The 26527-nt window shown below is 37.6% G+C and overlaps 2 protein-coding genes across 10 annotated transcripts; both read right to left on the bottom strand.

Moving 5' to 3' along the window:
* Window positions 1-18: 18 nt before the first annotated feature.
* On the bottom strand, window positions 19-20295 carry LOC127423346 (delta-1-pyrroline-5-carboxylate synthase-like). Of its 9 annotated transcripts, none has more exons than XM_051667567.1 (18): window positions 20170-20295; window positions 19476-19592; window positions 17926-18146; window positions 13166-13315; window positions 12919-13023; window positions 11976-12134; window positions 9950-10040; window positions 9710-9834; window positions 9459-9603; window positions 9284-9357; window positions 5412-5511; window positions 5045-5265; window positions 4539-4679; window positions 4223-4418; window positions 2941-3062; window positions 2565-2751; window positions 1809-1904; window positions 19-1379 (listed from the first exon to the last, which is right to left on the bottom strand). In XM_051667567.1, exons 2-18 carry the CDS (start codon window positions 19564-19566, stop codon window positions 1183-1185), a joined length of 2421 nt encoding a protein of 806 aa, XP_051523527.1. In that variant the 5' UTR covers window positions 19567-19592; window positions 20170-20295; the 3' UTR covers window positions 19-1182. The 9 variants fall into 9 exon arrangements, with proteins under 9 accessions (XP_051523527.1, XP_051523528.1, XP_051523529.1 ...); XM_051667568.1 differs by having other exon boundaries at window positions 4539-4676; XM_051667569.1 differs by having other exon boundaries at window positions 11982-12134.
* Window positions 20296-21840: 1545 nt separating this feature from the next.
* Window positions 21841-22902, bottom strand: LOC127423101 (heat shock cognate 71 kDa protein-like). Its single transcript, XM_051667149.1, has one exon. The coding sequence runs from the start codon at window positions 22840-22842 to the stop codon at window positions 22120-22122; it is 723 nt and encodes a 240-aa protein (XP_051523109.1). The 5' UTR covers window positions 22843-22902; the 3' UTR covers window positions 21841-22119.
* Between the last annotated feature and the right edge of the window lie 3625 nt (window positions 22903-26527).

Raw genomic sequence — 26527 nt, 5'->3', positions numbered from 1 at the left:
AAAAGAAATTTATTCTACATACAAAATAGGTGAACAGTTTAATTTAAATTTTGAAAAATGTTAACAGCACTTTTATGCAAAGATAACGAGGCCTTTTTCAGCAGTTCAGGACAAAGGCTGTCCGTCCCAGGTGCATTTTACACAGATGACAGGAAATTATTTACAGTACTGCACATTCCTCATGATTAAAAAGCAAGTAGCATTTAAAAAAAAAAAAAAAAAATGGGGAATGAAAGCAATACATAGGAAAATGGGAATATGTCTACTGCGGTGATGTTTCATTGTTTTTTTATATATAATAAAAGCATAATGATACAGACAACAGCATTTGGAAAATACAACAAAAATAGCTTTATGTAATGTTGTTTATGACCAGAACTTGCCACATGAGAAATTATTTCATTATTGTTAAAGCTATACAGGTATGTACTGTATGCAATATGCTGTGCACAAAAAAACAAAAACAAAAAAAAAACAAAAAAACAGCAACATTATTCTTTAATGCACTGATTTGTACAGCCTGTGTAGGGGAATTTCCTTCTGAATGTCCTAATGGAATTTCACATCTTAAATACAATATCGCATAAATATACCATTGGCATCGTGAGGGCCTGTTACAGTACCTAATTTAGTCAACTCCAATTCACAGGGGTCAGAAACTTATTGGTGAGCTTGTCTTTAGATTTGCCATGAAATTGGCAAATATTGGCTTTATGTTTCACTACCCAGAGAAACATAATGCAATGCACAAATCATCCCTGAAATAACGAGAGAAACAAGATTTTTGAACAGGTCAATCAATGAAGGGTTCACCTTACATCTTTGTGGCATGATATTTTTAACAAGCATGTGGGAGTGTACTGCTTTGTTCTAAGAACAAGACAAATTCGATCAGATTTGAGGCAGGTCAAAAACTGCCCTTCTGACACTCCCATTTATAGGTTTTAAGGATTTAAAGGTTTGCTATTAAAGGCTCTTCTGTACTTGGGTGCACTAAATTGCTCCGTCCATTTAAGGTTTCATGTATATTGCGCTTACTCCAAACAAACTCTCTGATGGGTCCCTTTAAAAAAGTTTTAAGTGGGTGTGCTTTCACTTAAATGAGATTTGTTTGGTTCTCCATTTTAAGTGCAGTGGAGTCATAAGAGGATTCTTGACTGTAGAGGCTTTTACTAAATGACTCTAGCTGGCGGTTCTGCGTCCAGGCAGGGGCTGTGCGACCGGGAGATTCTCATGAAGGAATTTCAAGCTGCCCTGTTCAGAGAAGTCTGCAGCTGTGTGACCCTCACCCCGCAAAACCCACTTGGTAGTGAGAAGCCCCTCCAGCCCCACAGGTCCACGGGCATGAATACGGGCCGTGCTGATGCCAACCTCCGCACCTGCAATACACCACATGGTCATTACAGGATTAAAAGGGAAATGTTTGAATGATTAAAGAAATACTGAAGTGCACCCAAAAACAAAAATAGAAGATTTCACTTAAAGACTTTTCCTCACACAAAGTTATTGTATGGCATTAGAGGACTGGTATTATAGTACACAAGTCATTTGTTCCACTTTTATTATACTTTTATGGTGCTTTTTTGTCATTTTGGAGCTTGACTGCCCCATTCGTTTTTACTGTCATTATAAATAGTATATAGTGGCCAAGATATTCTTCAAAGTCTCCTTTGTGTTCCACGGAACAAAGTCTACAACATAAGGGTGAGAAAATGATGATATAATTTTTTATTTTTGGGTGAACTATTAGTTTTTGGTGAAATAATAATAATAATAATAATAATAAAGGTAATATAAGGGCTCTCTACCAAGACCGAAACGATATCCATCTGCAAAGCGTGAGCTGGCATTCCAGAACACGCAGGCACTGTCCAACTGCTGCAGGAACTGCTCTGCTGTCTCCTCTAAATAGATAATTAATCAAAGATTAAAGAAAAATGGTTAATGCAATGTGCATTACATTACATGCATGTAAGGTCAATGTAAATTGCATATGTTTGGACGTTGTTACAAGTTTGGTTGCAATCACAATCTTGTCACTAGATGGCACTGTAGCACTTGAAACAGGGCCCTCAAACTCAAACTTAAAGGGGCCATTTCATGTTCTTTTTTGGTTAACATAATATTAGTACAGTTTTTGGCACAAAAAAAAACAGTCATATATTTGTAAAATATCTCTCTGCTCTGGACTGCCCTGCTTTCTCCTTGCCATTTCAATGCTTAGCACTACTGGGTGGGCTAAGTGATAAGGTAAAGTAAGTGCTGATGTGTTGTTGTGGAGGTGGTCAGATGCAAATGTCTACCACAGTGTGACATCACAGTTGTTTTGGCAGATTGGTTTCAACAAATGTTATTTTTGCAGTGAGGACGTTTTGAGCTCTGAAACTTACAGAATGTTTTTATAGTACATTGACATCTTATATGTTAAAAGATCAAGGACAATTGTATTCCTCATGTCATGACCCCTTTAAACGAATCATAAATCTAGACAATTTTGACAAACTGTTTAAGTATGTTAACAGCTATCTTCCATCACTGCAGGGAAACTGTATGTTCAGCATTACCATTCTCAGTGACAATAACATCAGTGTGGGAGCTGCCGTATTTATGGATGTGATCCACAGCTTCATGCATACTGTCCACCACCTCTATACAGCACTCCAGATCCCCATACTCAGTACGCAAAGACTTCACCTCTGATGGACTGAAGGTCAGGTAGGATGCAAATTTGGGGCCAGCGTGGATCTTTACCTGCAGGAGTTAAGTCACCAATAATCATGAGGAACTGTATTTAGAGTATAATTTGTTTACTTATTTTTCTATTTATAGCATGAAAAATACTGTACATTTTTCTAGACAAAAGACAGATTTCATTACAGTTCTGAGCATAAGTGCCTACTTCAGTTTGAATGGTATACTGTGTATATGCTGTTGTCTTACATGTTCTGTTCTCAGCATGTCAATGATCTGGTCAAACAGAGGGGTTCTGAGAAGATCTCGATGCACCAACAGGGTTTCCATGGCATTACAGGCTGCAGGGTAGTCGCACTTGGAGTCTCGGACTAAAGAGATGAGCAGTATCATTTTTGTAAACCATTAAAGGAGGGTTTCACAAACAGGTGTTCATGAGATAGTGAAGAGGTTGCAAACAGAAATATTTCCATCATTTACTGAATTAAAAAAAAAAACATTGAAGGGTAATTCAAAATGTTGTGTCATTTGACAAATAAAAAACAAGAAAGAACATAACTGAAGTTTTAACCGACTATTTCCTTGCACAGCTACCAAAACCCTTAAAATAAAATGTATCATTTCTCAAAAATATAAATATAATGTTTCATTTCCTAAAAATATTTCCTGAAGCAAGGGTGATGGGAATAGGTTATATTTTTTTATAATGGTTGCAACAGCCCTGGCATTGTTACTTTTATGAAAAGTAATTTTGAATTACTGAAAATGTAAATATTGGCTATATCACATCAAGATATCAAATGTACATACAAAAATGGAATGACATGTTTATAAAATTATCAGGGAAATTAAAAGGGAAATGACAGACAAAAATAGACCATTTTACAATTTTTTTTGTTGTAAATTTTACTGCTGTGGAGGACAATGATTATATGTAGTGCAATCTCTGATTGGGATAGAATTGACAATGGTAAATCAAATGAAACGTACTGTATACATATCATATGAAAAAAACAACAGATGTAATAAAGGTTCATTAAAATATAACAAAAAGTAAAATTAAGTAAAAAGAAGTAAAATTTATTCTATTTTGAAAGGTTAACATTACTTAAAATATCAGGGGTAGCTACTTCAAGGAAATCATTTAGGTCAAAGGGGTTCAGCTGACAAAAAAAGTTTGGGAACCCCTGTGTTAAAGGAATGGTTTGCCAAAAAGATTTGAATTTTGTCATCATTTACTCACCCTCATGTCGGTCCAAACACGTATGACTTACTTCCTTCTGTGGAACACAAAGAGAGGCTTTTAGAGGATGTTCCTTCTGCTGATTTCCATGCAACGGCAGTTGATAGTGACTCACTTTAAAGCTTAAAAAAAAAAAAACATTTTGACACCCATTCAAAATCCTCTGCTTGTGTTCCGCAGAAGAAAGAAAATCACATGGGTCTGGATCAACATGAGGTTGAGTTAATAAAGAAAGAATTAGCTCTCTAAAATTCAAATAAAGGCTTTTTCATAAGCAGTCCATCTTACTGATATTGATGGCTTTGTCAATGCTGGCCTCATGGTCCACATAGACATGGCAGATGCCCTCACTGTGGCCAAGAACAGGGATGCCCTTAGCGGCACGCTGAATATCTCTGACCAGCTGAGAGGATCCACGGGGAATGATCAGATCTATCGTCTTCTCAAGACGACACAGATCCTCCACCTCTTCACGCGTGCTCACCTGCAACACATTATATCTGTTACATGTTTGATATGTATGTAAAAAGAGTAATCACGGAGCTACACACTGACACTAATTAGACATAAGTTCAAATCTATGGTATACGAGTGTTTCATGTACCAGCTGGATGGCGTCTTTAACTCCATGGATGGAAAGGGCCTCCTGGGCGAGCTCATGCAGGATGCGATTCGTGTTTGCGGCCTCTTTGCCACCTTTCAGCAAAAGAGCATTTCCACTAGCAATGGCTAAAGCAGAAACCTGCTGAGACAAACAAAAAAACAGTAGTAGTCATTTAGCAGATGCTTATTTCCAAAGCGAATTACAGTACACTTATTGCAGGGACAATCCACCATGAGCAACCTGGTGTTAAGTGCCTTACTCAAGGGCAAAATAGTGATTCGCCCCTTACCTACAACCTTGCGAATTGCTCCTTGATGGGTTTAAACAAACATTTTTAGCCCAGATCTGTAACCACTAGTCCAACCACCCCATGCTTGGAAACATGAAAGCTATGAAATATGGATAACTAAGAAACTATGCAAATGATCAACACTGAAATCATCTAAATCCACATTCTCTTGATGTCTTGTTTAATACATGAGCACATGTGTTTTTGCGTGACTGACCTGGGGCAGGCAGTCTGGCCGTGACTCAAAAATGACCAGCAGTACTCCTATAGGCACAGTGATCTGTTCCAACTCCAGATTGTTTGCCACACGAGTCCTGCTCAGAACCCTGCCCACACTTTCTTGAGAGGACACCGCGATCTGACGCAGACCGATGGACAGACTGTTCAGCTTAGATGATGACAAGCTGAGTCGCTTCAGCATGGCTGGAGACAGGCGACCTGTAACATTACCGGATGAGAACCAAAACTAAACCAAAATCCTCTTTGACACACTCAATTATCCCAATTCAATGTTGGGGGGGGGGGACTCTCTACATTGTACATGAAACTGTGTGGCCTGACAAGCAGCAACGATTTCCTTTTACCTGTGCTGACAGAAAGCTCCATGTCCTTTTTATTGGCTGTTAAAATTTCATCTTTTCTCTCGGTGAGGAGGTCAGCCAATGCACAGATGATGTCACTCCTCTGTGGGAAAACAGATCAATAATACCTACTTCATAGTGCCTCCATATTATTTAGACTAAGAGTTAGTCTCTCAATGAATATACAGAGTTATTTTCGACTTAATGTCTATGTCATGCTGTCGATCACCACAGACAATATTTATACCAAGCTGTTTCTGGAAGCGTGTAACAGTATGTCAGGGTGTGAAATTAACATCTGCCACCAGCCCCAAAAGAGAGTACTTTTTTTGAATGTGCTTTTTTTAAAGTGGCAAACGGTTCTGAGCACAGTGAGGAATGGTTAAGTCGCATTTCCACTTAACTGCAGTTCAGCACGATATGATTACAAACCGTGCTGGCGGTATGTTTTTAGTACGTGGCGACACACAATTGTCAATTCACCAATGCCAAGGTAACTCAGTAGTTTCTAGGTAGCTGGCCAAGTTCGCTAATATTTTGGTGAAGTTAATAAAGGTTCATACAAATTAGTGTATGTTCATGATTTTATGATGATGGTTTGACTAGTATGTGGTCTGTTAACCACAACCTCACTATTTACCTTGGTTCAACTACATAATTCCAACTAGGACAGCTCAGAACCTGGGAATAATGGTAGATGACCAGCTTAACTTCACTGCCCACATCTCATCAACCACCCAGTCTTGCAGGTTCGTGCTTTACAACATCAGGAAAAATCAGACCTTTCCTGTCTGAATATTCTAAACAGCTCCTGGTCCAAGCTCTGGTCATCTCTAGACTGAGCTACTGTAATGCTCTGTTGGCCGGCCTCCCAGCTAGCATGATTAAACCACTGCAGATGGCCCAGAACATAGCCTAAGAGGGCTCATGTCACTCCACTCCTGATTTCACTCCACTGGTTATCTATAGCTGCCCACATCAAATTCAAGGCTTTGCATCCACTTACTTCAATTCACTCCTTCAGGTCTATATCTCAACTCGCTCTCTGCGGTCAATGAACAAGCGGCGCCTGGTGGTCCTGTCACATAGAAGCACAAAGTCTGTTTCACAATCATTCACTTTCTCTGTTCCTCTATAGTGGAATGAGCTTCCAACCTCCACACGATCTGTTGAAACCATCTCAACATTCAAGAACCAGCTGAAAACATGTCTGTTCTGCGAGCATTTAAACAATTTACACTTACTAATTAACAATAAATAAATAAATAATAATAAAAATAATAATTCTTCTAACTACTATTCTATATAGTAGCTATACTACTCCAGCCACTTTGAGAAAGTGGCAGTGTGATACTGCAGATATTGTTGAATTTTTTACAACAAATTGCTTGCTATGTTCCTCATTTCTAAGTCGCTTTGGATAAAAACATCTGCTAAACGACTAAATGTACACTCACTGAGCACTTTATTAGGAACAATATGGTCAGATGTGGTCTTCTGCTGTAGTAGCCCATCCGCCTCAAGGTTCGATGTGTTAATCATGATCATCCTCCATAGTGCATTCGCTCCAATGTTTACCTCTCACACCACTGCCAACTGACGTATTTGTTACGTACGTTTTAATCCTGATATAACAGCACTACAATGGAAAAAGAATCCGTAACCACAATGAAAAACGTTTGGCCAGATGGCAGAAGAGTGCTTTTGGTGCACCCTACATTCAGCTCCAAATAAAGTGTAAATGGAGAGTGGAACAAAGTGGACCAAAAAGAAAGCCATCCCCACTTCTAAGGCCAGCAACAGTGTGAATGCAAAAAGAACCTTGTTTCTTTTCTTTTTACCTTGTTTCATAAGTAATCAACAGTGTTGGGCCTCATGTATTCAGATAGAAGACAAAGGCAGGCCTAATACAGTCGTAAAAACCTAACTCAAGCCCCCACCTTCCAAGTCGTAAATCTTGCTGATAAAAATCGCACCAAAATCAAACAAAGGGAGTCAAAAACAGACTACAAATCCATGAAGCCTTGCTCACTAAAGGATCAAACTCTCAACTCCTATTGGATGAGGCACACAACAGAACGTCCCTCAAACATGACATCATCAGGAGTTGAAATACCTCTGAAATGCTTCCAGAATTTACTTCCAGCGACTTTGTTCACCGAATATAGACGTAGCTCTTTGCTGCTCTCAGGTGCAACCTCGTGGCACAAGGAAGTAACGTACGACTTGAAACTGTGGCCATACAATCTCCATCTCGCTGGACGAGTTGAGATTACTCTGTGTTCAACCGAACACTAAGGATCCGAAGAGCAATTCGCATCTTCATCCGTTTGCCTACAGAAGTGAAGAGATTAAAGATTTCTCTTCCATCTTCAATCAAGTCGACATTTCTGAGTTCTCCGCCAGCCCGCCGAGAACTAACAGCCGTGCCCGCCGACAGAGCGAGGAAACGGCCTCCCGTCATCACCCGAGCCTCAAGGAACTGGGTCAGAGCTAAAGGATGGAGGAAAACACATTCTACCTGTGTCCTCATGCGATTCAAGTAAGAGGTTTACGTCTGGGCAGAGATAGAATATTATAGCGTGTTATTCTTGTGTTTCAAGGTTTTTGCTTGTACAGTTTACGGACCACCATGTCCGCTCATTATTAATACTCAGGGTATTAATTATCATGAATTTGTTTTGCTGTATTGTTGTCCAACCAAATTGGATTGTTGTGTAATTTCGCCATCGCGGGTGAGACAGCAACTGAGTTCATCCATTAAAGAGTCAAATAACGTGGGACTTTTACGAGCCCCGCTCGTAAAACCGCGTCTCTGAGTGATAAACTGAGAGCTGCTTTCTCTCCCACTATCGCGAAATCGGCTTTAGGGCTGTCACTTCTCTCTCTCTCTCTCGTACTAACCACACACCACACACACACACACACACACACACACACACAAACACCTTATGTGTTATAGGATTATTTTATTTCCATATCTAATCATATCACTGTTTAGTTTGTAGTTGTAAGTCGGAAGTTTATTTACTGCACTGTATTAATTATTAATTGATATTACTGCATAAATAAACTTTGTTTATATTACAAAGAGAAGTGTTTTGGTTTGTTTTGCATACACCTGTGTCATGCTGACAGGATGTCAGTGCTCAGATTCAAACCTTCATTCATTGTTTTTTTTTCCGGAAAATCAATATTCTTCGGATGTCGATTTTCCTAAGAAAACAATCTAATATTGAGACTGTTTTACTATGTAGTTATTAGTCCCTGATTTCAGGGTGGTGCCCCGTCAATGTTAATCCTTATTAATATTCTATTGATTTTTGACAATTGATAATTATCTTTGATGATTGAATTTGAATGATCAATAAGCTAGTATTAATTTTAATTAATGTTTCATCGATGTTAACAATTAACGATTATCTTTGATAATTGTTGATTTAAAGGATTTTAAAAAAAGCTAACACTGATTCTCATCAATGTTCTTTTGATTTTAATAATTAATAATTATCTTTGATAATTATTAACTATTGCTAATAACCAAACTTGCTCCTAAACGTAGCACACTACATTTACTGGAGCCCCATATGAGGTTTTAATGAGTTAGATTCAATTGACTAATTTATATATTAATTAATAACTACAGAAATAATTATTAATTATTTCTGATAGTAACACCGATCTAAACAACCAGTAAAGCCCGACAACAGCATGCCACAGATGTTGTCCTTAGAGATTACATTGAAAATATCCCAGAACTTTCCTTTCTAATCAGGAAGTTGGTCATAAATTAAAGTCACACCAACAACTTGTGGGAGAAAGGGACATATAATTACAGGCAGTTGGTTAACATGGTTTGCAGGTTTAGATCTAACCTGCTCTGAGTCAAGGGAAGCTAGAGTCCTGCCAGCAGTACGAGCCATTTCTGTCTGCTGCTCGACTGTGGGGCCTGTGATAGAAGAAAAGTGGCATCACTCTGAGGTCATCTTACAGACAAAGACAAAGGAACCACTAAAGAAAAATTATCCTGTAGAACATGTGACAGCTTACCAGCTGGCTTGACCTCTGAGAAGAAGGTTCCAACTTTCTTCCCTTCAACAATGTCAGTGATCACATGACCTGTGACTCTGGGGTGTGTACCGTTTGCAATGACAACAGATGTCCCACCCTGGAGAGCCCAGAGAGCAGCTTTCACCTAAGAGTTAGTCATAGCACAGACTGTCATGTTTAGTGATTCAACCATGAATAATAAATATTAACATAAAAATGCTGCATTGATCACATGCATATTGAAATCACACCTTTGCTTCCATTCCTCCAATGCCGACCCTGGATTTTGTGCCATAGGTTATGGACTGCTGGTCCCCAGGGTAAAATGTGTCCAGGAGCTTGGCATCATCTGATCCTGGTGGGCTGTCGTAAAGCCCTGCATAATAACAAAATAAGCCTCAGAGTGGCTGAGCTCCTGGTTTTGTGACAGCAGTTCCATCAATCCATTTTGCTTTCATATTTTGAGTAAAAGCTGCAATCTGAAATCTCACCTTCTACATCAGAGAGAGCGATGAGAAGATCTGCCCTCATCTCTACGGCAAGTCGCGCTGCAAGGCTATCGTTATCCTTGATACTGATAACCTAGAGTATGAACATAAGAAATATATGTTAAGAAAAACATATATTTTTTAAAAACATATAAACAGAGTGTAAAAAGACCTGTGCAGAGGAAGTGACTCACTGGGTCTCATTTAATAACTGTGCACGCACACAAATTTGTGCTTAAAAAGTGTTTCACTCAGAAATCATGATTTATCAATAAGTTTGTTCTAAATTTAGAACAATTGCAAACATAAACCACAAGTACAGACTTCTGGTGGCCTTGGAAAATTATGTATTATTTTTATGAGATATTATACACAGGTGAGTTAAGGCTGTTCTGAGCCCGCTTAAAAGTCTGTGTAAAGAAGCAATGCTGCATAAAAGCTAGACAAATTATGCCTGCTCAGCCCCCAACATCAAAGGCAGTTCTGATGCTGCACTGGTTTGGTGTAAATTAAATGCAGCTTCAGGGCAGCCTTAAACTTTGTTGATATAATGATACAGCATGTATGATTTCATATTTAAAAGTATAATTTAATTTGTTCATTCATTTCATAGTTACGTATATATTCATAATTTTATATTTAAAACAGTAATTTCATAACATTATGCAATTGTAATTGCTGTGTAAATGCATTCATTAAACATCTGTATAAATACACCTTTTCCTGGTATATATGCCACTTTAGATGCAGCTTCTGTGAACTTTTTTTCAGTGTAAAGATGACTATAGACCTCATTCACGGTAGCGCCATCTTTGATTTTTAAAGGGAATGACAATGAGGCTATGAAGGATAGACTTACCATCTCTTCAATGGCACGTACTGTTTAAAGCTGTAAAAAGCTCTGATTTTCCACAACTCATGTTGTCAGGAGTTTTTTGACAACATAATGTTCTTGGAAATATGGTTTTTCAGTGTTTTGTCTGCGGAACAATCAAAAAACACTTTAAACTGCAGTCCAGCTTATTGAAGAGACTGTACGTCTATCCCTCACAGTCTTGTTGTCATTACCATCAAAAATCAAAGATGGCGCTGCTGTGAATAAGGTCTAGTGACCCTAAAATAAGTCAAACTTCAATCGGAGTAACAAAAAAAAGATGTGTTATTGCCCGAGCTGGGGTATGTTCTGCATAAAAATGCAACCTGTATAGAAGAATGTACAGTTGGCTAATGAGAGATCTGAAACACAATCAAGTATAGTCTAGAAATAAATAAATGGTGTTTACTGGGTTTCATCTGGTTTTGAGAATGGCACATGTGGCTTTAATAAAGATCTTACTGGTCATGCTCTCTCTTCAGAGAGCGCTTCATGAAAACCCTTATATGGAGATAGTTTGGGCGTGAATTATGCTAATTAATTAATGCGGGCCCGCACTACCTCATTTAAAATAATTCTGATTCATCAACGAAATGTAAGAACAAATTTATGTGTGCATTCACATCATGTTCTAAATACGATGGAAAATTACAGTGAGAACCGTTTCTGCACAGATTAGTTAAAAAATTGGATGTAACTATTAGTGAATGAGACCCATTGTCGTTTAAACCCACAAAGCAAGACATCATAGCTATATTTAATGTTGCCATGAATTGGTATCAATAAATTGTGACATTAAATTGAAAATGATGAACAAGGAATGTATCTGCTCTATGAAATGGCAACATTCCTCAAGGAATCACATGTGAAACCCCAGCCAATGCATAACAGAGCAAGTGTAGACTAGCCCAGAGTGTAAGCAACAGAGCTGCACTCCCAACTAAGTAATGTTAGTTCCACCCCAGTTTCTACAGGAACAGAAAAACACCCTCAGGCTGCAACAGTGCAGAAGACAAAGCTCAAGCCTCAACATCGCTCTGACTCCCAGCATGCATCTGTAAAATCCCCTCCCAGCATGCATTGCCAACAGAGATAGGGTGGGTGGTAAGGCTGCTTGGCAGACTCTCTCCCTGCCCTGTTGTGCTCTGTACCCACATTTACCCCCTGTAGGTCACTGTTGGGTTCTGGGGGAGGCACCACAGCATCATTGGTGTTGATGATTGGCACAATGTTCATACGCAGTAGCTCGTGCAGAGTGCTGTTCAAATTCCGTCTTTTCTGGTCGTCGTGGAAGTCCAAATTCGTCACCAGGATCTGAAGCAGCAAAAATATCCATTAAAGAGTAAATAAGACACTTTTTGATCCGTGAATTTCCATTACTTTTTTTATTCATGATAAGGGTTGAATTAAGAAATCATTTAACAGAGATTGCTGGGTGGATTTCCATTTGTATGTCAGGAACCAATCTTTTGAATTAATAGATAATGATAGCACTGATTAGTGCACAAATATTTCCAATAAGAACATTCCAGTGTGCAATTTCTGCAACACTAGCATCACCATACAGTATTACCAAAAAAACAAAAAACACTATTTTCAAACAAATTCCAGAAAACTCCATTTTCCATTGGTTGCAAAAACATAGTCCCGCCACAAATTTGCCACAGTATCACAATAGCACCAGAGAGCCAGAGTGTTACACTTTAAGGTGAAATCAACCTACAAATGGTAGTATTATAGTTGACTTTATATTAAGCTATAATACAAAAAAGGACTGTTACACTGAAAACATTACACACATATTGTAGACAGACTGTTGACGCTAGCTTGCGTTTTGCAGAGGTTTTATTCTACGCAAGCACTTACACAGAAAAATACTCAGTCAAATAAATATATTAAAGCTGAACAAAGCTTAAAAAACATAATAATCCCTTTAAACATTTCCATCAGTTTTCACGATTTTCCTTTCTATGACTTTTCAGATTTGGAAATTACAATTTTAAAATCCCCTGATATTGCTGTTGTTTTTCATGATGGTGAGAACCATAACAAGTATATTTTCTAGCTTCATCATGCTTGTGCGAGTGTGTGTATGTACCTGTGCTGTACAGGTGCTGTATTGAGTGAACATGGCTTCATAAAGTGCCATGAGCCCACTCTGTCCAGCAGCAGCACATGCTCTTGCCTCCAGAACCGGTAGTGACTGACATAGAAAATACATTTATAATCATTCTGACTTAAGTGCAATTTATCCTGTATCAATGCAGTTACTGTATCCAGCACATAAGGACAGCATGGAACACATTATGCAAAAAATTACAATAAGTTATATACAGTACCCTCACCATGTCTTTGAGCTGATTCTGGCCTGAATGCAGGGCTTGCCTGACACTCTGTGAGAGAAGAATTTCGTGCCTCAATCTCTGTTTTCCAAATGCCACAGCGCCACTGGTCACGATCATCATTTCTCTGCCCTGATTCTGAAGCATCGCCACCTTCAACAATTAAAATGAATAAATACAAAGCCACAGTATGCCAACAATTACATACACACACACACACACACACACATACATATATATATATATATATATATATATATATATATATATATATATATATATACACACACACACACACACACACATACACACACACAGTTGAAGTCAGAAGTTTACATACACTTAGGTTGAAGTCGTTAAAACTCATTTTTTAACCACTCCAGATTTAATATTAGCAAACTATAGTTTTGGCAAGTCATTTAGGACATCTACTTTGTGCATGACACAAGTAATTTTTCCAACAATTGTTTAGACAGACTGTTTCACATTTAATTGTCTATATAATAATTCCAGTGGGTCAGAAGTTTACATACACTAAGATAACTGTGCCTTTAAGCAGCTTGGAAAATTCCAGAAAATTATGTCAAGCCTTAAGACAATTAGCTTCCGATAGGAGGTGTACCTATGGATTTATTTTAAGGACTACTTTGAAACTCAGTGCCTCTTTGCTTGACATCATGGGAAAATCAAAAGATATCAGCAAAGACCTCAGAAAAATAAAAAGTGGAATTCCACAAGTCTGGTTCATCCTTGGGAGCAATTTCCAAATGCATGAAGGTACTACGCTCATCTTTACAAACAATAGTAGGCAAGTATAAACACCATGGGACCACGCAGCCATCATACCGCTCAGGAAGAAGTTGCATTCTGTCTCCTAGAGATGAACATAGTTTGGTGCGAAAAGTGCAAATCAATCCCAGAACAACAGCAAAGGACCTTGTGAAGATGCTGGAGGAAACTGGTAGACAAGTATCTATATCTACAGTAAAACGAGTCCTATATCGACATAACCTGAAAGGCTGCTCAGCAAGAAGTCACTGCTCCAAAACTGCCATAAAAAGCCAGACTACAGTTTGCAAGTGAACATGGGGACAAAGATCTCACTTTATGGAGAAATGTCCTCCGGTCTAATGAAACAAAAATGTAACTGTTTGGCCATAATGACCATCGGTATGTTTGGAGGAAAAAGGGTGAGGTTAGCAAGCCGAAGAACACCATCCCAACTGTGAAGCATGGGGGTGGCAGCATCATGCTGTGGGGGTGCTTTGCTGCAAGAGGGACTGGTGCACTTCACAAAATAGATGGCATCATGAGGAAGGAAAATTATGTGGATATATTGAAACAACATCAAGACATCAGCCATGAAGTTAAAGCTCGGTCGCAAATGGGTCTTCCAAATGGACAATGACTTCCAAATGGGCATACCTCCAAAGTTCTGGCAAAATGGCATAAGGACAACAAAGTTAAGGTATTGGAGTGGCCATCACAAAGCCCTGACCTCAATCCAATAGAAAATTTGTGGGCAGAACTGAAAAAGTATGTGCGAGAAAGGAGGCCTACAAACCTGACTCAGTTACACCAGTTCTGTCTGGAGGAATGGGCCAAAATTCCAGCAACTTATTGTGTGAAGCTTGTGGAAGGCTACCCAAAATGTTTGACCCAAGTTAAACAATTTAAAGGCAATGCTACCAAATACTAACAAAGTGGATGTAAACTTCTGACCCACTGGGAATGTGATGAAAGAAATAAAAGCTGAAATAAATAATTCTCTCTACTATTATTCTGACATTTCACATTCTTAAAATAGTGATCCTAACTGACCGAAGACAGGGAATGTTTTCTATGATTATATGTCAGGAATTGTGGAAAAACTGAGTTTAAATGTATTTGGCTAAGGTGTATGTACACTTCTGACTTCAACTGTGTGTGTGTGTGTGTGTGTGTGTGTGTGTATATATTATATATATATTTAGTGGGCTAGTATTTTTTATTATTAGCATTTAAAGGGGTCATATCATACTTGTATTTATTATTTATCCCCCCCCCCCCCCCCAGAGGTTCACTTATAATGTCAGTTTATATAATACAGTATAAAAAATGTATTAAAAAAATTTCTGACCATTTTACATCCTTTTTCCTAGAATTAAATTAATATTCCAGGTTCAATACAAGTTAAGCTCAATTGAAAGCATTTGTGGCATAATGTTGATTACCACAAGAAATCAAGTAGACTCGTCCATCCTTTTCTTTAAAAAAAAGCAAAAAACAAGGTTACAGTGAGACACTTACAATGGAAGTGAATGGGGCCAATTTTTGGATGGTTTAAAGGCAGAACTGTGAAGCTTATAATTTTATAAAAGCACTTACATGAATTCTTCTGTTAAAACTCATGTATCACTTGAGCTGTAAAGTTGATTAAATCTTAATTTTACAGTCATTTTAGGGTTTGCTGACTACATCATCGTGGTAACGAAGTTGTAAAATTGGATTGGACTTTAAACAGAATTGATTAGTAAGCGATTTTATCACACTAAAAGCATGTTAACATGCATATTGTTTATGTATAATTGTGGCTATACATTTAACAGTTTTTATTTATTTTTTACATTGACCCCAATCTGTTCCATTTTAAGTGCCTCACTGTAACCCAGATTTTTGCTTTTTTTAAAGAAAAGGAGGGACAAGTCAAAATACATTTTTGTGGTAATCAATATTATGCCACAAATGCTGTCGATTGAGCTTAACTTTTATTGAACCTGGAATATTCCTTTAAAGGTTCAAACAGCTGCAGGGTCAAATATAGGTTTTTAACTTCCTTATCCTTCGATAACATTCTCTTAGCAAAGTCTGTATTACATTATTTCAGAACCTGTGACAATCTATGCTGAAATGTGCTGCAAACATTTTTCTGATCAGACTGAAATGATCAGGGACCTTATTTAACTTTAAAACTAAAATAAATTTGCAGAGCTGTAGGTGCTACACAAAACCAGTAAGTCACGAACTAATTAGTTTTTGCAGCTAAATAAATCTGGACAGGGGCTAGAAGTACAGTGGATATAAAAAGTCTACAATCCCTGTTAAACTGTAGGTTTTTGAGATGTAAAAAAATAAATAATCCAAGATAAATCATGTCAGATCTTTTTCCTCGTTTAATGTGATAAATACAATAAACCAAATTCAAGTGAACAACAAACAGAAACTTTTTAGGAAAAAAGAAAGAAAAATAAAACACTTAAAAAAGCCTGGTTGCATAAGTGTGCACATCCCTAAACTAATACTTGGTTGAAGCACCTTTTGCTTTTAAAGAGTCTATCAATTTAGCACATCTTGATTTGTCAGTTTTATCCCACCTTTCCTTGCAAAAGATTGGGAGGGGATCTCATGTGCACAGCCCTCTTAAAGTCATTCCACACATTTTCAATTGGATTTTGATCTGTGCTCTGAATGGGCCATTCCAAAATGTTGATCTTCTTTTAAAGCCATTCCTTTGTTGACTTAGATTTGTGTTTATGGTCCTCTTCAGCTTTCTAATGGAGGCCTGCAGGTTTTGTGCCAAAATAGTCTGGTATTTGGCACTATCCATGATATCTTGACTAGTGCCCCAGTCCCAGCTGAACAGAAGCAGTTCCATAGCACGATACTTCCACCACCATGCTTCACTGTAGGTATGGTGTTGTTTGGGTTATAAGCAATTTTGTTTTTGCACCAAACATTCCTTTTAAAATTATGGCCAAAAAGATCTATATTGGTTTCATCAGACCATAAAACATTTTGCCACATAGTTTTGGGTGATTTGATATATGTTTAAGGAAAATTGTGAGTAATGGCTTCTGTTTTGCCAGCCTACCCCATAGCCTAGACAAGTGAAGAATATGGGATATTTTTGTCACATGCAGTAAAGAACCAGTCCTTGGCAGATATTCTTAAAGCTCATTTAATGGTGCTGTAGGTCTGGACAGCCTCCCTGATAAGTTTTCTTCTTGTTTTTTTAATCAATTGTTGATGTGTGCCCTGTTCTTTGGAATGTCACTGTGGTGCCCCATTTTCTCCACTTGTTGATGATGGCCATCATGGTGTCCCATGGCACATCTAATGTTTTGAAAATTATTTTGTACCCCTCTCCTGATTGTTATATCTTCACAATGACATCCTGCACATCCTCTGTAAGCTATTTGCAGACCATGGCTTAAGCAGTAAGATGCAACCAAGATGTTGCCAAGAAAATCCTACAGAAACAGACAATTTTTATTTAGGGTTAATCTGTGTCACTTAATTCATGACTTGAGAACTAAAATTACTTTTGAGTAAGAGTTTGAATGTGACTGGTCAATTCCAAAAAGAGTCACATGCCCCATTATAAAAGGGTGTGCACACTTTTGCACCCAGGGTTTTCCAAGTCTTTTCTTTTTCCTCCTAAAAGGTTTCTGCTTGTTGTTCACTTGAATTTGGTTGATTGCATTTACCACATTAAAGGCGGAAAAAGATCTGACATGATTTAGGTAGGATTAATTTTTTACATCTCAAAAACCTGCAATTTAACAGAGGTGTGTTGGCTTTTTATATCCACTGTAACAGTTTTAGAAGTTTTGAGTTTTAGAAGTAGCAGTTTTCATAGTGCAAATGACCCCTTTAAGACTTTAAGCAGTTTAAGTACATCACATTTAACATCAAATACTCACATAGAGGATTAAAAATGTTATGAGTAACTTTCATGCCACAGATTTTTTTTTAAATCTGGAGCATCTGGCCTTTATCTTTACCTGTTCCACAATCGAGGCAAGCCGCCCCAAAGCGAGACCACACTCGTCACCGCGGGTTACGACAGCACTGCCCAGCTTGACCACAATTCTTTTGGCCTGGCGCAGCTCGCTACGGTGGCCAAACGACTTACCGTGCGCCCGTGCCAGCGGCACTGTAAAAAAAGGCACGTTATTCCAATAACGCACAGCATGGAGTGAGAGAGATGGGGAGAAGGAAGGATCTGCAGGGGGAAAGAGAGCCAGGAAAGCAACCAATGAACAGCCATGCCATGCGGGAGAGCCAGTGACAGGACAGAGGGAAATTAGGAGTGATTTGGTGAATGTTTGTGTGCAGCAATTGATTGTGTCACTTATGAATGTCACGATAATAAGGAGAGGATGGATATGAGAAACGGTGAAAGACAAAAACAAGCAGACAAATCATGCATGTCCATCATGTTTGATTATTACGGGATAATGCTAATGATATTAGTTGACTACAATAGTTAACATGAACCAACAATAATGTTCTTGTTCATGTTAATTTACCAATACATTTTTTAAATTAAAAGTTACACATTAACATTAATTAATGCATTATGAACAATCATGAACTTAATCGCAATTTATTTTTATATAAATAATAACCAAAATTGGCAAATGCTATAATAAACTATTGTTCATTGTTTGTTCATGGTACCTAATGCATTAGGCTAGCTAATCTTAACAAATAGTACCTAATTGTAAAGTGTTACTGGGATACCAACATGAGACAATCCAGTTTAAGCGGACTTAAAGACAACATGAAATCAAAGTTGACTATATTTGCTTTTCTAATATACTTCCCTGCTTTTATTGCACATGATTCATCATAGCACATTATTCTTAGGAAAACATTAAAAAGTAATAACTTTCTCCACCTCTGAAACATAATAAAAACCAAAAAAACATCACAGCCACATTTCAAGATCCAATCAGCTATCACCGGATGAATCCAGATCCCGCCCTACATTTTTAACTCCTGCATATTCTTTTGCACTCAGAAAAAGTCATATTATGTTAAATGTAAAGCAATCCAAGTAATCATAAAGGTTATTTGCAATCAAACCAAGTGAACAGAAATCGGGGACAACCAAATCACAAAACTGAGTTTGCACAGAACAGAATCCACCAAAGCCCCACCACATTCTTTATGAAAGAAAATAACAGGAAAATGTGCCACATCAGCAAACCAGACAGCACACCAAATGCTGACAGCACAGAACTCAAAGCCGATGCAGTGAATGAGGGATACAGACATGCTGTAAATTAGGAGTGATTTGAGCAGTGTGGGGGCAAATGAATGGAAACAATTCCTATATATCCATACTTCAATTCCTGTCAATTACTGACCGATTTTTTAACAAATCAGAAACAGGGTTGTTTAGTACTTGCTATTTAATGGTAAAGGAAATTAGTTTTGCAAGCCTAGATTGTCTATATAGAGTTACATTGCATTACCCTGCATATTTTTTATATCTTTCAGGAGGTAGAATGGTAAAAGCTGTATGATACAGTACATGAACACTTACTCTTCCCTTGTGAAGCAGCTCTACTGAACATCTGCAGAGCATTTGGCCTTGTAAAACACCGAGAACAGGAGAGCAGCCTATGCAGATACATATTGATCTGATCTGTCCAACTGAAATCTAAATAAAAAGAACACCATTGATCTAATCAATTCCTCCTTGTAGTCCTCCTAGGCAGGATTCTTAAATAAATAAATAAATAATCTGAGATTATGATAATTGTTCCTCTGAACTTGCTCAAGACCATTAGTGAATTCTTATTTTGAACTTAAATGTAAAAAAAAAAAAGAAAGAAAGAAAGAAAGAAAGAAAGAAGAAGAAAAAAAGACCTAGATCACAGTTTAGCTCCACCCAACTGACCCACATTCAATATAATAATATAAGTGCACTGTACTAAAATTAAAAGAGTAACATGGGATAGGTGCATTATTATTTGAATAGGATATTTTATAAGTATGGGCATAAGATCTAAACGCATACTCTATGCGTAATATTAAAATACAAATAGACTTAGCATACTACCCTAACTAATAAAAATAAATCCATAAGGCAGGATAAAGAACAATATTTCTTATTTTTAATGCAAACTTTATTTGGATGCAAGAAGATTAAATGGCCCAGCATGACATTTCGAATGCAAATGTAATGGGTAATTCAGTAATGTGTAAGCAGCGCACACAAAATCATATTAACATACCTCAATCTGAAAAATAAATACTCTTTATCCAGCTCAAGTTCACTGTCACGGCAGCGCTCTCCTCAGTGCCACATCAACTCACAGCAGCTGCTCTCATCATAGATTCAGCCATGTTTACGTTCATCGACGTAGCTACGCAAAGAACGTACGCCTCATCGCTACAGCCATTGATCTACGCAGAGTTTCGTAATGATTCACAAACATATTTACGCAAAATACGGTCTCGTTTAGAAATAAAACGCTGCCTACGTCACATACGCAATCTGCGCAAAGGTTTGCTGCCTTAATTTAACGAGTAACTATATTGTAACAGAATTAATTTTGAATTTAATTTAATTGTTGTAACATTGAGTGCCTTTTACACTGTACTGTGTATATGTGTGTGTGCAGCACATTTTCCCCTTGGGGCTTGCCGTAGATGGTGAGTGTGCATGCGCACTGGGGTTTTGAGTGCTTACGTCCTCTTTTTCCCACATGTGTTTCAGTTAATAAAAAGGAGAAAGATGTGCGGATCATAACTCTGGCAGCAGTCGTTTGTTATTTTTTTTTTTATTCCTAAGTATCTAGGCGAACTCTACGCTAACGCTCGGTTACAAAATCTTGAATGAGCTAAACTACAGAATATTTATTCCGTAGTGTTTTTGGAATGCATGACATTTTTTATTTATTTTTTCTAATTTGATCTGTATTTGCATATACACACTGTATGCGAGTACACATATGAGAATATAAATATGTTAAACAGTAGTACAGAGAAGATAGAAACAATCTGAATAATAATTAAAAAATAAAATAAAATAGGTGCCCTTTGTAAATAGGGCACTAACATTACTTTGAAAAGCTTTTGCAGTTACATTTTTATTTATTTATTTTACGGTATGGCTCGTTTTTTTACATATAAGGGTTTCCATATAAATATTAGCCTAAGATTCGTACTACAAAATATAACATACACGCATTTTGAACTATTCTCATTTTGTGCGTAAAACACTTAGCGATAATACGGTTTAGAATGCATTTCTCTCTCTTTTTTTAAATACATGCAATTTCAAAACAAAACAAAAAAGATATCTTATGAGCTATGTCTCGTTTGGAAGGCTGCATGCTAGGTAGGATGCGTCCTTTGAAGGCTGCAATATATCGAGTGTCGTTTAAACGAGATGGCCTTCCTAGGACAAACGGAACGTAACATGGTTGCTATGACAGCACGCCACTCTTTAACAAGAGCGAGCGCATTGAGTGAGAAGGGAACAAAGTCCCTCTGGAAGGGAATGTATGAGGTACATTTTAGGAGAGTTATAATGATGTAAAGAGAAAAGAAAATAGATTTTACAGGTGTAGTTTTAGTCTAATACTTTATATTTATATTAATATATTAATATAATTATACATAGTATATACTCTGCACCCATCTACTGAGGCACTTCAACTTGGGAATTAACAATTACTTACGTTTGAACATCATATTTACGGGCAAATTGGCGTCATTTTTTTTTATTTTTATTTTTATTTTTTTTTTGACATTTCCACTGAAGCAAAGTATTGTGGGTAATGAGTGCCCACGAAGGATACACCTCATGCATCCTCAGAATTCCCGTGAAAGAAGGTCACATTCCAAGTGTCTTACTCGCTTTTTGTTTTTTGTTTTTTTTTTTTTTTTTTGGGAATAAGTCAACTTTATGCATTTATTTCAAAGCATAGAGACAGTTGGAAAAGGCTTATGAAATACATATTTCACAAGCCCATAAATAGGTTGTACAACATAGAAAGTCTCTTCCCTGTGATCTGAAATAAGTGATCCCTTATCCCCCCCCTTTTATTAATTGCAACAGTCTCTCTGTAAGTTGAAGTCATCTAAACCTTCACAGAACTGTAACAAATTTTAGAGTCCAACTACAGAGGGCAACAGTACACATTACTATGGAGGTAGCATAGTGGCTTTGGAATGGCTTAGTCAACCTCCTCGATGGTTGGGCCAGAGGATCCACCTCCGGGAGCAGCACCAGCTCCTGGGAAGCCACCAGGCATACCATCAGGCATTCCACCTGGCATGCCTCCAGCGCTCTGATACAGCTTGGTGATGATGGGGTTGCACGCCTTCTCCAGCTCTTTCTGCTGGTGCTCAAATTCTTCCTTCTCAGCAGTCTGGTTCTTGTCAAGCCAGCTGATGACTTCATTGCACTTGTCAAGGATCTTCTGTTTGTCCTCGTCACTGATCTTGCCCTTTAGTTTCTCATCCTCAACGGTGGACTTCGTGTTGAAGGCGTAGGACTCCAGACCATTCTTTGAAGACACCTTGTCACGCTGCACATCATCTTCAGCCTTGTACTTCTCCGCCTCCTGCACCATGCGCTCAATGTCCTCCTTGCTGAGACGACCCTTGTCATTGGTGATGGTGATCTTGTTCTCCTTGCCAGTGCTCTTATCGACAGCAGACACATTCATGATGCCATTGGCATCAATGTCAAAAGTGACCTCAATCTGAGGAACACCACGGGGTGCGGGTGGGATTCCAGTGAGCTCAAACTTGCCCAGTAAGTTGTTATCCTTGGTCATTGCACGCTCACCCTCATAGACCTGAATCAGCACACCAGGCTGGTTGTCAGAATATGTGGTGAAAGTCTGAGTCTGTTTGGTTGGGATAGTGGTGTTACGCTTGATGAGTACGGTCATGACACCACCAGCGGTCTCAATTCCAAGGGACAGTGGAGTGACGTCGAGAGTGTCTTACTCGCTTTTATGAAACGAGACAGCCTCGATGACATATGCGGCCGACAAATGCGACCTCCTGAGGACGCAGCCTTCCAAACAAGACAGCCGATGCATGTGTTCACATTATTCAGCCCCGCCCCTTTTCAGCGCCGCACACTTCCGTGATTTTCTCTTAAAGGTGCTGTAAGCGATTTTTTTTTTTCATGGAAATGTATGCAAAAAAATTTCCTACTCCCTGAAAGATAATAATATATTAAGTGTCATGAGATATCTAGGCCTCTGTGACAGCTCTAGTCTCTGTAAACAGCAAACAAAAATGTGTCCGCGCTCTGCAGACAATGACGCTTTCTACCTCTCACTCATTTTGCGCGTTCTCATATTATTGTAGTTGCAGCGAATTATTGAAGCATAATGCATTTTTATGCCATGTTGCTCATAACAGTTGTCAATTTAGAGTGCTATTATGCTGCTGGTGTTTTTAACAACTGTTTCTGCTCTCAGTAAAGCTCATTTTGGTATCTTTGGAGATCGAGGGGGCATGGCTAATCCAACGGCTCAGTCTTGTGTAAGTAGAATGGCTGAAATCACTTACAGTGCCTTTAACTTCCGGATTGTATATCAAATTCTGTAGTATTTTTGTCATTATGGACAACCAACTTGGCCGTGTGTTCCATAGACATCTATACATAGATACCTTATTAGCAGGTACGTTGGCTTGTCCTCCATATTGGATAGGTCAAGAGCCGTCCGTCAACGCATGAATGTAAACGGGGTTGGGAGGGTTACTTTTGAAATGTATTCCACTACAGATTACAGAATACATGCTGTAAAATTTAATTTGTAACGTATTCTGTTAGATTACTCAAAGTCAGTAACGTATTCTAAATACTTTGGATTACTTCTTCAGCACTGGTAGATTTTTTCACTTGTTTTGACTATAAAAACTCTGCCAGTACAGTAAGACAAAATACACATGTTAAAAATACATTCTCTGAAAAACCTAAATATCTTATGCAGTGTTGTTTCTAAAACAAGATAAATAAAATTGATCTTGTTTTAAGGATTTTTAGATATTTTTACAGGAAAACAATACAAAATTATTATCAAGAATATGATTTTTGCCCTAATATCAAAGCTCTTACTAGAAAAAAAGAAATTATGATCAAACGTGAATTTTCTTGATAAAAAATATGATCGTGCCTGGTAACGTGCATGTAAAATGGTTAGAAATAGCATTTTAGTTTAGCATAAAGCTGACAGTTTACACAAGGTTTATTTATATTTCTTGTGCTCCAAACTTACTTCAAACTTACTTCTCTGTCTGCTCGTATGAATGTAACATCATAAGAAAGTGTTTCACCGCTGTTCAAATGCACTTTGGATCGCATCATTTATATGTATAAATGTTTTCCATCTGAAAGGACTAAATATTAAATGAAACAAATGACAATAAAATGCAAAGTAATCTCTTCAGTAATCAAAATACTTTTTGAATGTAACTGTATTCTAATTACCAATTATTTAAATTGTAACTGTAGTGGAATACAGTTAATTATATTTTGTATTTTAAATACGTAATCCCATTACATGTATTTCATTACTTCCCAACCCTGATTGTAAATTGACAGATATGGTCTGCAAAAGTCTTTTGTCGTATCCAGCCAACTTTCAGATTATCAGATTTTCCATAAACATCGGGCAATATTTTAGATTATATAAAAAATTCTGACCACTTCTAAAACATAAGTTTTTTTCCATAGCAAACTGCAAATAATGTTATCTACACATGAATATATCATGGCAAACATACTGAAAATTAGCACCCACTCAGTCAGTTCATCACATGATTAACTGATTCCACACAAAAGCAGTTAATGCAGCAGTTTTAGGCTTATTCTCCATTCACTTCAAACAGATCTTCTTGTTGACCGCTCCAAGATGGCGCCGCGGTTGATGTATCCAAGCCAGCAGAATGAGGCATCTACGTATGTATATCTGTGGTGTGTTCAACCTCCACCACTAGAGGGCGGTGTGTAAACATAATGATGCAGTTCTCTCTGTTGGGTGATCTACATTCCAAGAGCCAAACAAAAGACAATGGACCATTCGAAATGCTGATATTTTAAATAGCTTTATTACCTATTTAGTGTGTTAGTGACCACGTTCTGCTTCCAGCACGTCTACTATAACAGCTTCTTGGCTGATACATAAAATATGTTTAAGTGCTTTGGTTAAATCCAGTGGAGGTATTAAAATGGCAATACATTTATTTGTGAAGTGACCTATTTAAGGCTTAACTATAAATTCTAAAATGAAATAGATGATTGTTTCTCAACACTAGGTAAATAAAAGTATATTTTGTTTTGTTTATAACAAGTCAGTTCAGTATTCTTTGGACACTAGGCCTACCTCATCTTATCTGTTATGTAGCCTAATGTGCATAAACGGTCTGACCCGTGACCCTGCAAGTAATTTACATGAGGACGTAATCAACTTGCAAGCCTTAAAAAACACAATCCAGACGTGTACACAGGTTTTGTCCCTTTTTCTGCATTCCACAATTTCTCAGTTAAAAGCTACAGCACAACCCTGTGACTAAATCTGAGACATAAGAAACACCTGGGCAAATGAGCCATGGCTTTTTCTATGCACGTCTTTGTCCATTTAGACAGAGTCTTGTCTACTCTGCTATGAAGAACTGATTTGAAATCCATTCAAGAAATGCAACAGTATTTCTGAGTAGCACTGTCCTGCGGTTTTTGTTTGATTGTATGTTCATTGAGCGCTGTTTTTTCCGTGTTTATGTGAATAGATGAATGAAATTGTGAAGTGGACAGTGACAGTGTGTGAGCATGATTTTAAAAGATACAAAAGCACTTAACAGCTCTGTAATGTCTTACTAGATTTGCACCCTATTTTAGGCAACAGCGATTACTGTACACCTAAAGCAGCAAATCTCCTTCACACAACAGCTAATTTATCACATTATGAACTCTTTTATCTTTGTTAATCAAACAAAATTACATCCGTGTTCAGCTTTAAATAGACTTTAGTTTAGTTGTGTTGTGAAGATATGGATACAACAACAAACATAAATTAATAATTATATCGGCAAAGCAGCATGAACATCTGCAGAATGCTTTAAAAGTTGTACAAACCATAATGAACATAAATTAACTAATGGCAAGGACCATAACCACATCATAACCAGCTTTGAGCAACTGGAGTTCTTTCTTACAATCATAAAATTAATTAATTCCCTTGATTTTTTGGAATGTATTCTAGTGTGGAATCCTTAACTTTCCAACAATGTCAGTCACGTTTTAAAGGTATATTCCAGGTTCATTATAAGTTAAGCTCAGTCGACAGCATTTGTTGCATAATGTTAATTACCACAAATTTATTTTGACTCGTCCCTCCTTTTCTTTAAAAAAAGCAAAAATGGAGGTTACAGTGAGGCACTTACAATGGAAGTGAATGGCTCCAATATTTGGGGGGGTTTAAAGGCATAAATTTGAAGCTTACAATGTAATAAAAGAACTTTCATAAAATTTTCTGTTAAAACTTGTGTTGTTTTTGAGCTGTAAAGTTGTTTAAATCAATGTTTTTGCAGAATTACAGGGTTTAGTTGTAAAATTGGCTATAA

This window comes from Myxocyprinus asiaticus, chromosome 32, assembly GCF_019703515.2.
Source record: "Myxocyprinus asiaticus isolate MX2 ecotype Aquarium Trade chromosome 32, UBuf_Myxa_2, whole genome shotgun sequence".
Classification (NCBI taxonomy): Eukaryota; Metazoa; Chordata; class Actinopteri; order Cypriniformes; family Catostomidae; genus Myxocyprinus; species Myxocyprinus asiaticus.
The sequence above is the reverse complement of the archived record's forward strand: the minus strand, read 5'-3'. Positions and strand labels throughout refer to the sequence as shown.